The sequence below is a fragment of the Delphinapterus leucas genome, chromosome 4 (genome assembly GCF_059928025.1).
Source record: "Delphinapterus leucas isolate spDelLeu-1000000601 "Yukka" chromosome 4, BTC_Dleu_Yukka2, whole genome shotgun sequence".
NCBI lineage: Eukaryota > Metazoa > Chordata > Mammalia > Artiodactyla > Monodontidae > Delphinapterus > Delphinapterus leucas.
The window spans coordinates 8,181,679-8,193,977 of NC_143132.1; the positions used below are offsets into that span (position 1 = coordinate 8,181,679).

General features: G+C 48.2%; 1 protein-coding gene across 3 annotated transcripts in view; it reads left to right on the forward strand.

Moving 5' to 3' along the window:
• Nucleotides 1–12,299, forward strand: part of VPS26C (VPS26 endosomal protein sorting factor C) — a 71,830-nt gene that overhangs the window by 36,766 nt on the left and 22,765 nt on the right. For all 3 annotated transcript variants that reach the window (XM_022552800.3, XM_089910262.1, XM_022552799.3), the window contains 4 exons: nt 4,508–4,588; nt 6,680–6,754; nt 8,493–8,643; nt 8,926–9,078. In XM_022552800.3, coding sequence (XP_022408508.1) covers nt 4,508–4,588; nt 6,680–6,754; nt 8,493–8,643; nt 8,926–9,078 — 460 coding nt within the window. The remainder of the gene's footprint in view (nt 1–4,507; nt 4,589–6,679; nt 6,755–8,492; nt 8,644–8,925; nt 9,079–12,299) is intronic.

The window sequence follows — 12,299 nt, forward strand, 5'->3', positions numbered from 1 at the left end:
TGCCTTTTTAATTTTTAGCGAGACTGAAAATATCTCAAACGTTGCATTTTCAAAATTATTTGTATTCTCTTGCCGGAGTCAGCATCAACCTGCTTTACCCGCACAGTCGTTCTTTGATGCTGCTCACTTAGCAACAGAAGCATATATTCGTTAGAAACTGAATAGAATAACGTCAGACTTTCTGTGGTCATACTTCTTACTTGTCACTTTCTTGTCCTGTGTTGATCATTCTTGTTAAAAGATTAATTTGTTTAAAATAAAATTGGAAATCTCACCCTTTTCCAAATATTGACAAGAAACCAGACAGGTATACATACAAAACTTGGGTTCCTGTGTAGCTGTGTGTAAGTTGGAAACTAGTTAAAATGCAGAAGAAGAGTCAACATGTGGTTAATTCTTTAGTAAGGCAAATAATCACCCCGACCCCCTTTATTTTGGTCATCAGATTTTACCACTTTGAGGGTTAACCTCAGAAGGCTACAACTTGGAATTCTGCACCTCCCCAGATATCTCATAAATTTCTGAAAACGTAGAGATGTCTTCTCAACCTCAAATTTATAAGAGCTTGTCACCTTACACTTACCACTAGATTCAACATTTATTAGAATTTTGCCACCTTTGTTTCATCTGTATTTATTTTTTTTCTGAATCATTTCAAAGTTAGTTAAAGAATCTTGACAATTCATTGCAAAATACTTCAATATCTATCACCAAAAAATAGGGACATTCTTCTACATAATCCCAGTTAACTATTTTCACAGCTATCAGAATGAATAAGAAGTCCCCATATCATCAAATTCTCAGCTCTTATTCAAATTGTCATTTGCTTCTTGTGAGAAATGTACTTCTTGAGAGAAACTAGGATTATAGCTTCTTGATCTCTTTTTCATTCATCAGTTCACTCATTCACTCAGTCTCTAGATGGGGCTTTTTCTACCCTCCTTGTTGGACAGTGGAGCAGGTGCCACACGGGGCGTCACCTTCTCAGTGCCATCGCTTATCGAGCTTCCCGTGAAGAGTCCCGGGTGTGTGACTTGGGATAGAAAGTGTTGTTGTTGAGCCCTAATAACATCTTTCTCAGATTATACGGGTGCAAAGACATTTTGCATTTATCCTCTGAACTGTATTGTAGTAACATAATGTAAAAACAGGAAAAATCATAAGACAGAGTAAAGGATTTAAAATGTAGCCGGTATTAAATTGTCAGCTTCAGGGGCTGGACTCCTGGGAACTTCTTAGAGGGCTTGATCTTATTTGCTCTGATTCTTCTTCTCAGCCATCCTGCATCCATTTCTCATCCTTGTTAGTAGATAGAGCATACAGGAAGCTGGCAGTCTTTCTAGTCGTCCCCTGTGCAGGCACTTTTTCCTTTAAAAGTTGTTTAAATCACGGGGAAGTTTTATTATGGTTGTTTTACTCTTGTGGCCATACTAGCAAGGTTTTATACTATAAAACACAAAATACAGCAGTACCAACATGTCTGCTGAAATTGTGTGTTCAGAATCAAATGGTAGAGATGGTAGTCCTCCTGTTGACAGACTCCTTTCTAGGAGTCTGCTTTAAATCTGTTGACACGCGTTTTCTTTCCTCGTTCCTGTCCTGTGTTTACTGACAGTCGAAAAAATCAAATCTTGAGAGTTCCCGGGCGGTCCAGTGGTTAAGACTCCGCGCTTCCACTGCAGGGGGCACGGGTTCCATCCCCGGTCGGGGGACTAAGGTCCTGCATGCTGCGCGTCCATAAAAAATAAAAATAAAAAGATCGAATCTTGCACCTCCTCTTGGAGCCCTGCTCAAGTCTGACCCTCCTGACCCCCTCTGACCTCCTGTAGCTCACACCGTGTAGATCACTCCTTAATAACTGGGAAGGATCGTGATAGAGCGAAAAGATCCAGGGCTTTGCAGCAGACGGATCTGGGCTGGAGTTACAGTATTGCGTAAAGATTCAGAGCATGGGTTTCAGCAGCAGGCAGGCAGGTATAAATTCAGATCCCACCTCTGTGACCCAAGCAGCCTTCATGACCCCTCTCCCTGGGGGGTTGATGCGGCCTTGGTGTGAAGTATTTAGCGTAGTGCCCGGCTCATAGAACATGCCAAGTAAATATTTTCTGAATGATTAAATAAATGAATTAGTGGTGACTATCCTTATATTTTGTCAACAGTTCTTACATTTGTGTTATTAGAATTAATTGAGAAAGTACATGTGAAAGAACTTAACGTGGGACTTCCCTGGCGGTCCAGTGGTCAGGACTCCGTGCCTCCACTGCAGGGGCCACGGGTTCCATCCCTGGTCCGGGAACTAAGATCCCACAAGCTGTGCTGTGTGGCCAAAAAAAAAAAGAAAAAAAATTTAAGAACTTAACACAATTCCTAAAACATAATCTCAGTGTTTTTCCTCTTTTCTCCATCTTTCTCCCCTTCCCCCCACTTACCACCAGCTGCCTTATATTACTAATTATTGCTTTCACACTTAAAAACCTTCAGTGACCAAAAGTTGGTGCCCATTACTCACACTCTCTCATCTGCAAGTTATAGAAATCCAGCTCAAACTGGCTTAGCCAAAAAAGGGATATTGGATCATGGAACTCTCAATTCCAGGGGACCGTCTAGGCCAGGGCGGGCACCGGTCAGCCCCCAGCTCGGTGTTCTCGGGGGTGAAGCTGGTTGTTGGCCGGCGGCCACAGGCTTACAATCTCCTGGCCTGGCAGCCCCAGCAGAAGGGACTGTTTCCCATGGCCCAGCAACAGTCCTGCCTTTCTGGTCACTTCCACACCCCTGTGGGATGGGGGGAAATCAGCCCTGCCCAAAGCCCTGAGACTGAAAATGAGGAAGGGACGTTCCCATCGGGAAAACCATCAAGGAGACCAGGCAAAGCCCGAATAAAATGCTGCCTCTTCTAGGCAGCGTGTGGGCTGTACAGGAGAGAGACAATGGACATGCATACGTGCATGTATATATTGCACGTTATACACACAAACATAGCATATACATATATGGTACAGCCCTCGCTGAGCTTGTATGGTTGGGGAGACCAGATTGAAATCTCGATGGAGAATATCTATATCTATATCTCTGTATATATATATGAAGGCCCTTGCAGACAAAGGTTGATTCTTTTTTTCTTTAATGTTTTAATCTCCCAGGAGTACCTTAAATACATAGCAGCTTCTTGTTTAACGTGGACAGATTGGTCATAATAGTTGTAGCTTCTTGACTCAACTGTGCATATAGTTCCAGTTCTACAAATTATTTTAATGTTTTTCTTGGATGATTAAAACAACAGCTCACTTTATCCAACATACGTTCTGTGATTTTTTGTTTAAGATTAACATTAAGACAGTGATCGTACTGTAGAGTTTTGTTACCACACAGTCTGTCGTGGACAGGGATGTGAAGGGACAGTCCCGGGTGAAGCCAAGCTTTCGGCTCAGGGCCCATTGCAGCAGGTGCACCGGCAGTGGCTAGTTCAGAAGGACAGCACAGGGACAGCAGAGGAGTTGAATACAGCCAAGTTCAAAGCAAGCGTGATGCTCCATCCCTTTCCTGTCCACGTTCTTTTGCTCGCAGGATACGTCTTTGCTGGCCAATGGGGGAGGGCCGAGGGGAAGAACAGGACTGGCCGTTGGGGAAGCTGGCTGACGGATCTGGGGCTTCCTTATACGCTTCTCTTTACGTTTGCATACATCTGAATTTTCTAAAATGACAATTTTGCAAAGACTTTCCCCTCTTTTTTCCTCCTAAGGTTAAGATATGAAGAGCTCATTTTGAGATGCCCTGGAGGCCTGGGCTCCAGGACTCAGCACTGTCACTAGCATCGCTTCCCTTCCCCACGTGGGGCGCAGCTCTGCCCTTGCGCCGGCACCTAGCGCGGTGCCGCCCATGCAGAGAACGCAGCAAGTGAGAGCGAGTCGGGGGTTGACCCACATCTCCCAGGTTGGCCTGTGAAGTCTAGATGCCGTCCAGGGGTTTGCAGTCCTGCTGCCTGTGTTTTCTCGTCCTTACTACAAAACAGCAGCCGTTTTACCCAGAGCTGCTGTGTGCCAGGCCTTGGCTTATCACACATTACCTCGCTGGGTCCTCACTAAGGTAGTGTTAGCGAGCAGGAAGCTGAAGCTCAGAGAAGCTGTGCTCCTTGTCTGGGCTCGCCCGGTAAGGCAGAGGACCGGGTGTGAGCGAGCTGCTGCTCCAGGCCTGCCCTTCCTGCTCTGCCTCTCTGGTCTGTCCTGTGTTACAGGGGAGGCTCTGCACCTGTATTCCAGGGGGTCCAGCTACAGAATGGCCGTGGGAATGGGCTGAGGAATAACCTTAAAGTGTTTTTTTAATAGCACTGTTTTTGTTCTGAGCATTAACTCCCCCCATTATGTATATTAATTTCATATAACACATTAGTTGGACAAAGTTTCCCTCCAACTTGCCTCTTTGTAAGAAATTCCAGGATGAAATTCCAGGAAATTCCAGGATGAAAGCAAACCATCTGAAAGGATGTATTTTCCTCTGCCTTTCCCTCCAGTATACCCTGCGCTGTGACATGAGGCGGTCCCTGCTGGCCAAGGACTTGACCAAGACCTGTGAATTCATCGTCCACTCTGCTGTAAGCTGCACTCGGGGGCTCTGGGCTCAGTCATAGGAATCCTCTGTGGGGTCTGGGACTGGACCCCACTTGCAAGCAATAAGTTAGCCTGGTAGTGTTTCGTGGATGCTGGGGAGAGACTCGGGACTCCTGGGTTAGAGACAGGGGACTGGATTTCTCCCAGCATGGCTGGTGTCAGCATGTGTGTTATTCCCCTGGGCCAGAGCCCCTGGGTGACGCCACGGGCCCAAAGGGGCACTGCACCTGAGGGGTTTGTGCCTCAGCTGCGGAGCCCCAAGCTGAGGAATCCGCCTTTGTTATAGCAGGCAGTGAGCAAGCCTGCTCTTTGTCCTAGAGGGAGACTCACCTCGTCCCTCAAGGCAGCTTCAGCGGACAGCTGGGGGAAATGGCCCAGACCAGGGAGAGAAGGCCAGGGCCTTGCATTCTCGGCCTGTACAGCAAGAACATGCAGGGCTGCTCGGGCAGGGGTGGGGAGCCTCTCCTGACACCTTCTGCTAGTACTTTGTAGTGACAGAGTGTCCTTAAAAATTTCTCTCACGTGCCAGGGCTGCAGGTGACACGTGGTGGTGAGTAGTCGTGCCCACGGCCCTGGATTCCCCTGTGTCTCAGCCTCTCCAGGTCCTTTGGGGCAGGGCCTTTTACACTATTGTGAAATGTCCATGGGTATCTTTTAGTGATGATTAAGTGAAAATGTAAGACAGATTTCTTGTGCATAAGATCGGCAAAATCACTCATGCCCTTGCATCATTTTTATGACTTTTTAGGATTTCCAATATTTGTAGTTTCCCTGTTTATAAATTTTTAATAATCATAGTTTTAAGTATTTCTTTCAGTGATACAATATTTTATGTAAAATATGATGAAAATATTTATCCTTTTTGGAAGTTAACTTGATTTAGATGGATAGTCTCCCTTTTTCCATCAAGGGTTTTCAAAGTGAAGCAAAAAAACTTTTTCTCATGTAGATTATCCCCTAAAAAAGTCACCTGCCATTTTATGTGCTAAATAAAAAGTGCCTCCAACTTTGTGAAGAAGAATGAGCCCAAACCCAGCCCCTCGCCCAGAGCTGGGCCCGCAGACCCTGGCCCCCGGCCCACGGGTGGCCACAGAGCTCGGGCTTCCTCATTGCTCCTGGGGGGTCCGCCCGCACTCGGCCTTCAAGAGTCTTCGGGACTGATTTCACTAGAAGCCAAACCATGCTATGACCTGTAGCACATGAAGTTACATACTCCTCTGTATACTGTGAGGAGGAATACATTATTCTCTAAAGAACACGTTCATGAACCTATTAGTAAAAAGAATATATTCAGGAAGAATGTTTCCTGGAATAAGCTTTTGGTGAGTGAGTGAACTTGGCAAATCGGTCGGTACCCTTTCTCCTCCACGGCTCCCCGGCCATCTGGGCGTCAGTGGCCTTTGGGCCCCAGCCCATGAGTAAATGACACTGGGCAGGCCCCGTGAAGCTTGGCTGTACTGATGGATTCTGCACGTATGTAATGTGGAGATGATCCTTGTTAACTAATTACGGCAACATGTAATTAATTATGCTAACATATAACTACGTTATAGGTGTGATTCTTCCTGGTAGACAGTTGTACAGCTGAGTGGCTAACTGCACCGGCCTTGGAGCCAGGCTGCCTGGGTTTGGACCTCAGCTCTGCCCCATGCTTGAGCCACCATTTGAGCTCTCTGTGCCTCACTGTCATCTGTGAAGTGGGACCAGGGCTGGTAACAGCTCTGCACAGGATCATGGTGCCGATTCAGTGGCTTTTATTCTCAGAAAGAGGTTCAGAATAAATGTCTCCCAACAATACTGCTCTGTTTTTAAATTCTGGACCTGAAAGGGACCTTAGAGACTAAGAAGCCTGCCCTCATCTTACAGATGAGGAAACTGAGTCACGGGGATGAGGACCTTGGACAGCACACAGCCTTCCTTGTTTCTTGGCTGAACTGTGTTTAGAATCCAAGCGTCCTGCCTCTTAGTGCCAAGGTCTTCCTGGTTCACGATGCTACCTTGTGTTTCCTTAAATGGGGAAAGGCAAGTCTGACCTGTGGACTCTCTGCTGAGTTTGGTTTCTCCTCCTCTTGTAGCCTCAGAAGCGGAAACTGACTCCAAGTCCCGTGGCCTTCACTGTCACGCCTGAAACCTTACAGAATGTCAAAGAGGTAATGTGTTCCTTACACACCAGTGCCAGGGAGGCTTTCTTAGTAACCGGATCCCACTGACAGACCGTTGCCCACCTGTTCTTTACTTGGGTATCAAGTCATCAGCAAGAGGAAATTTTTGTCTCTACCCGAAATAGTCTGTATTTTCAATTTTACTTTCTTTTTAAATTCGGTAACTACTTAGCAGAAGGATGGTTTTTAAAAGAGAGGGTATATGTTTATAATTTTTTACTGTCTTCTCCCAGTTTTATTGCACTGTGGCCAGAGACCCCCTCCCCTGAGTCCCGGGGCTGCCACTGCCTGTCAGGGGGGCCACATACCCTGGTTTTTCAGCTGGGCCCTTGGTCACTTGTCTTTTGTGGACGTGGCTTTTCCTCCCTACCCTAACCCTGCATTCTGCTTCCTGGACCCTCCTGACTGGGGTCGGGTCAAAGGCCAATTTGGGAGGATTATTGGCTTCATCTTGCGAGAGGCACAGCTGAGGTGGGGGTGTGTCATGGGGAGCCTTTCAGAAATCCATTGAACATCTCTCCCTTCTCTGGTTTCTGGAGCAGTGACCCCAGTAGGCCAGTCAGATTTTCTTCTCAGGAATTTGAACCTTGATTGGAAACATGCAGTTGCCTAAGAGAATTTTAATGGGAACTGCTACTGCTTTTCCTTTTTCTAAACAAATAGCCTCTTTCAGTTTTTTTTAGAATTCTGTCTTGAATTAAGACTTTTTTTAGAGTTCTTTGCCTTTGGGGGCTACCAGGTACAGAGCGCCCTTGCTCTTGACCTCCAGTACAGGGCACCAGCCACGCATGACCCACTGACCCTTGAGGTGGGGCTGGTCAGATCGAGATGAGATTCAGGGTGAGATACTGACTGGGTTTCGAAGACTCGGTATGAAAAAGAGAATGTAAAACATCATTCATAACTGTAAAATACTGATGATGTGTGGAATTGATAATATTTTGGATATATTGATTAATTTTACCTGTTTCCGTCTACTTTTTTAATGTGGCTACTAGAAAATTTTAAATTACACAGTTGCTTCACATTTGTGGTTTCCATTATGTTTCTGTTGGACAGTGGTGTTCTAAACTCTGAATTACCTGCAGTAACTGGGACACAGCCATAGGAAAGACTACTAGGATAGATGTCTCTAACTCTTTAGTTCTGTTTTTCCCGTGGCATCGTTACTCACCCATGACCATTTTCCTCTGTCTGAAGAGAAAAGGTCCATAGGTTTTTTTAGTCAAGCATTGAAGAAAATTGTTCTCTTTAAATTTCCTTGAAATAAGGTTAATGTCTTGGTTTTTCAAAATTGCATAATTGGGAACATTTAAAAATTGATTATCTTTTTAAAACCTCTTTTTTTCCTTTTGGTGACTGGTTGTCCTTAAACACCGTCAGCAACTTCTTTAGACATTTTTATGTCGTGTCCTTGGTGAGAAGGAGGGTTCCAGACCTGATCTAGGCAATCAGGATGCTTCTGTGAGAGAGCTGGTCATTCTGTGCCAGCAACATCAGGTGCCTTATGTCTGTAGATAGCTGTTGAATGATTCAGTCTGTTACTTAAGCTGACAGAAAATGTAAGTACTGTTGTACCTTTCTTCCCATTTTGTAAACCAGGGTCCCAGTGGATTTTATAAAAATTATCTGACCCTGTTTTCAGTTTTTATTTGTACCAAAGTGACTTGAGTACCTTCTCCTGGCGCCTCGCACTCCTGATGTGTCTGTTTTTGTCTTGTTTTAGAGAGCCTTGCTCCCCAAATTTCTCATCAGAGGACATCTCAACTCGACCAACTGTGTTATCACACAGCCACTAACGGGAGAGCTGGTGGTGGAGAGCTCGGAGGCCGCCATCAAAAGCATCGAGCTGCAGCTGGTGCGCGTGGAGACCTGCGGTAAGGTCCCCACTCCGTCCCCGTCTCCCGTTCTTCCCCTCCATCCTCCCTGCCCCCGCTGCCGCCAGCCCTTAGCCACGAGCTCGCCTCTCGATTCCAAGAAACGTATGTTTGAGGAGCGTGGGATGTGGAGGGAGGGAGGACTCCAGAATCCTGCAGAGACGGGGGGAGAGCAGGTGATTGGGCTGATGCAGGCTCTCCTAGACTCACGCAGGGCCTGTGGCTCAGCCTGTTTGGACGTTTGCTGTGTTCTGACCGCGTGATGCTTTCTCCCTGCTCCAGGCTGTGCAGAAGGGTACGCCCGCGATGCCACAGAGATTCAGAACATTCAGATCGCCGACGGGGACGTGTGTCGGGGCCTCTCTGTCCCCATATACATGGTCTTCCCCCGGCTCTTCACCTGCCCGACACTGGAGACCACCAACTTCAAAGTGGGTACGTGTGCTGCCCTTGGGGTGCCCCCAGGAGGGGTGCAGCCACCGGAGGGGACAGGCCTGCTGGTCTGCTGGGGTCAGATGCAGCCCAGAGCACCCAGTCCTTCGGTCACTCAACAAAAACGCAGGCAGAGCAGCTGTGTGGCGCTGAGGGTCCCCGGTGAGCAGTCCCGGCTCCGAGGAACTTGTGTCGCCCCCCCCAGGGAGACAGCGTGGGCTGGGTAGGTGACCACGAGCTCTGTGAAGGACACTAACTCAGCCAGGGACCAGCCGGCCGGGCGCATGAGGAAGTCAGGTCGGCTCCCTGATGGGCTGGCATTTGACGGAGACGCGAGACCTGAGACAGCCCAGTGTGAACGGTAATCTTCCCGAGGGCTTTAGCTCCAGCAGCTGAGGGTGTGTTGGTCATTTTCCATGAATGCGTCCATGAATGCGTGGGTAGGTATTTTGACCACAAGATCTGAATCACGTGACAGATGCAGTTTTCTATCCTGCTTTTCCTCCCTTCACTTTATATTATGAACCTTTCCATGGTTTTAAGTATTATAAAGTATTTTGATGGTGCATTCATCCTAATAAAATGTTCATGCTTACGAAGTTCAGTGGAGAGCTTACTCCCCACCACAGAGACACAGCAGGACAGACCCTCGGGCCTCTGCCCTGGCTGACGCGACCTTCTGCAGACTGACCAAAAGACCACAGAAGTGTCCCCGGGCTCTCTGTCATGCGCAGGCTCACTGGTGAATAGATAGAATAAGGAGCTTTTGGTAAATGATTGTTTTTATACCCATTTCATTGAGAAATGGGAGCATAGTCCCTAAGCCCAATGTGTTTTCTTAATGTCATATTCCCCCTAAATCTTCTAACATACATTATTACTAGTCCAGAGACAATCTTTTTTTTTTTAATTAGACTGTGATTTTACTTTAAATAATTACAAATAATGTAATTTAAAATTGAAGAAAGTAGAGGGAACTCCCTGCCGGTCAGTGGTTAGGACTTGGCACTTTCACTGCCGTGGCCCAGGTTCAGTGTCTGGTCTGGGAACTAAGATTCCGCGAACTGCATGGTACAACTAAAAAAAAAAAAAAAAAATGGAAGTAAGTAGAATTTCATCACCGAAGTTGAGTGTATGCTCTTTGTTTTAAGAGAGGGAAAGGTGGTCACACCTGGCATCACGGGGTGCTTCTCGGACCTTGCTGTGCACTTGTGTGAGCGTGAGCCCCGGAGCCCCGCCAGCCCGGCAGGCTAGAAGCACAGTCTAATACAGTGGAGCCCTCGAGTGCTTTATTTGAAACGTTATATTGTAGCAAGAACATAATGGGGTCAGGACACCCTTGTCAATAGAAATGAGGGCGACAGACCCAGCTGTTCACCGAATACAGAGCACAGTCAGCTGAAAGATGACATAGGGTCAGACTTGACCCGAGCTGACAAGGTACCATGTTTTTTCTCAAAAACTGTGTATGGTTATTGAGTAGGTGGTATATGCTCACTGTACACAATCCAGAGGCCCCAGGGCCTCGAGTGCAGAGTCAGTGCCTGCAGCCACCAGGAGCCTCCCAGCCACAGCCTCGTGCCAGCCCTGCGCGTCCCACCGGGGTGCTCCCTGCCACGCTGCACACCGTGTTCTGAAACGGGTGTTTATTCGGGAGCATACACTGCAGTGCTGCATGAGCCGTGGTTGGTTGAATCTGCAGATGCAGAACAGCTGTGGAGGAACTGCTGAATAAGGGGCAGCCTATAAACTCTATGCAGACTGTCAACCGTGTGCAGGGTCGGCGTTGTTCAAAGGTCGACTGTACTTTGATTTGAAGTTGAGGAGGAGCTTGTCTGTTGATTTCTCAACTTGTTTTTCCTACATAAACTTCAAAAAAGGTCCAAAAATTATTTTTTTCTGCTATACTATGCATTAGGCACCTCTATTTTCTGTGTGTTATATTTGTCAGACTTACTAAGTGTCCATGTAAGATTTAATGAGGTGCCTGTGATTCTTCCATAGAAATAACGCCCTCAGTCCATCAGCCAAGACATCACTGATGCTTTTGTCCTCGTGGCTCCTGTTTCGTCTATTTGGGGGCTTGTGCAGTGGCCGCCCTGTCAGCTGGGGGGGTCCCCCAGGGAGGAGGTGGCCCACGGTCATTGAGCGCCACAGCCTTTCACAGCCCCTGGGTTGCTGTTCCGTGGCTGGTGAGGTCGGGCTCTGGGTCTCAGGTGCGGGTGGGGTGAGCCCCGCGTCCTGCGTTAGGCGCATATCTGGGTGTACCCCTTCACCTTGACTGCAGGGGGCTTCGTGTGCACGGCCAGGCCCGTGGCGTCCTCCAGCCCAGCTCACTGTGCCCCCCGCCAGGGAGGACCGCGAGGTGGTTAGAGGACCTGGGGAGGGATGGTGCTGGGCAGGGCCAGGGGCTGTTCCGGTGCGTGACCATCATCAAGGAACAGAAAGGAAAGGAACAGGGTGCGTGCTGCTGGTGCACAACTCCTGTCCCGGCTGATGCTTGGCGAAGGTGACAGCCACACACGAGGACGTTGTCCTTGGGCCGCAGGCGGGGTCCTGGACGAGCTGACCCCCAGCCCCTTCCCCAGCTGAGCCCTGTGCTGCAGTGCTGCCCGCCTCGCTCTTCATGCTGGGGAGGGACCCGGGCTGGACTCTCTTCGAGACTCCCTCGTCATGCACGCCCCTCTTTCTGTCAGTAAGCTTACCCTTAGCGGCTGGAGAGCTGGGGAGAAGACTCCCGTTTGCTGAAAGGTAAAAGAGGGATGTTTGAACAGGTGTTGTAGGGAAACCAACCAGTATCCAAAGGAGCTACAGTTAGACTGCTTGCTGTTTCTGAACATTGTTTATTGCCTGGGCTGGGAGACGTGTCCCCAGACAGCGGTGGGCCGGTTTGGAGTCCACTCTCCCATTAAGAACTGTAGGAAATGTAAAAATAAAGCCAAAGAGTACACGTGAATTGACAGGATTCTAGAAGATTCTCTGTAGTAAAGACGAAGGACAAGGAGAGTGTTTGGGGAAGCTGAGGCCTTACAGCATGTTCCAAGGTGAGAAGACCAGCTTACTTAGGCAGTCCCGCCAGTGTAGCATCTACACTGATTCTCCTGGACGCTTGGGATGACATACGTGCAAACCCACGCAGCGCCCGGTGCTCCCTCTGTCGAGAGCTCGCTGCGCCCGTGGCGGGGTTGGTGTTTGGTTCCCGCTGCTCCGGGCTGGTGGGCATA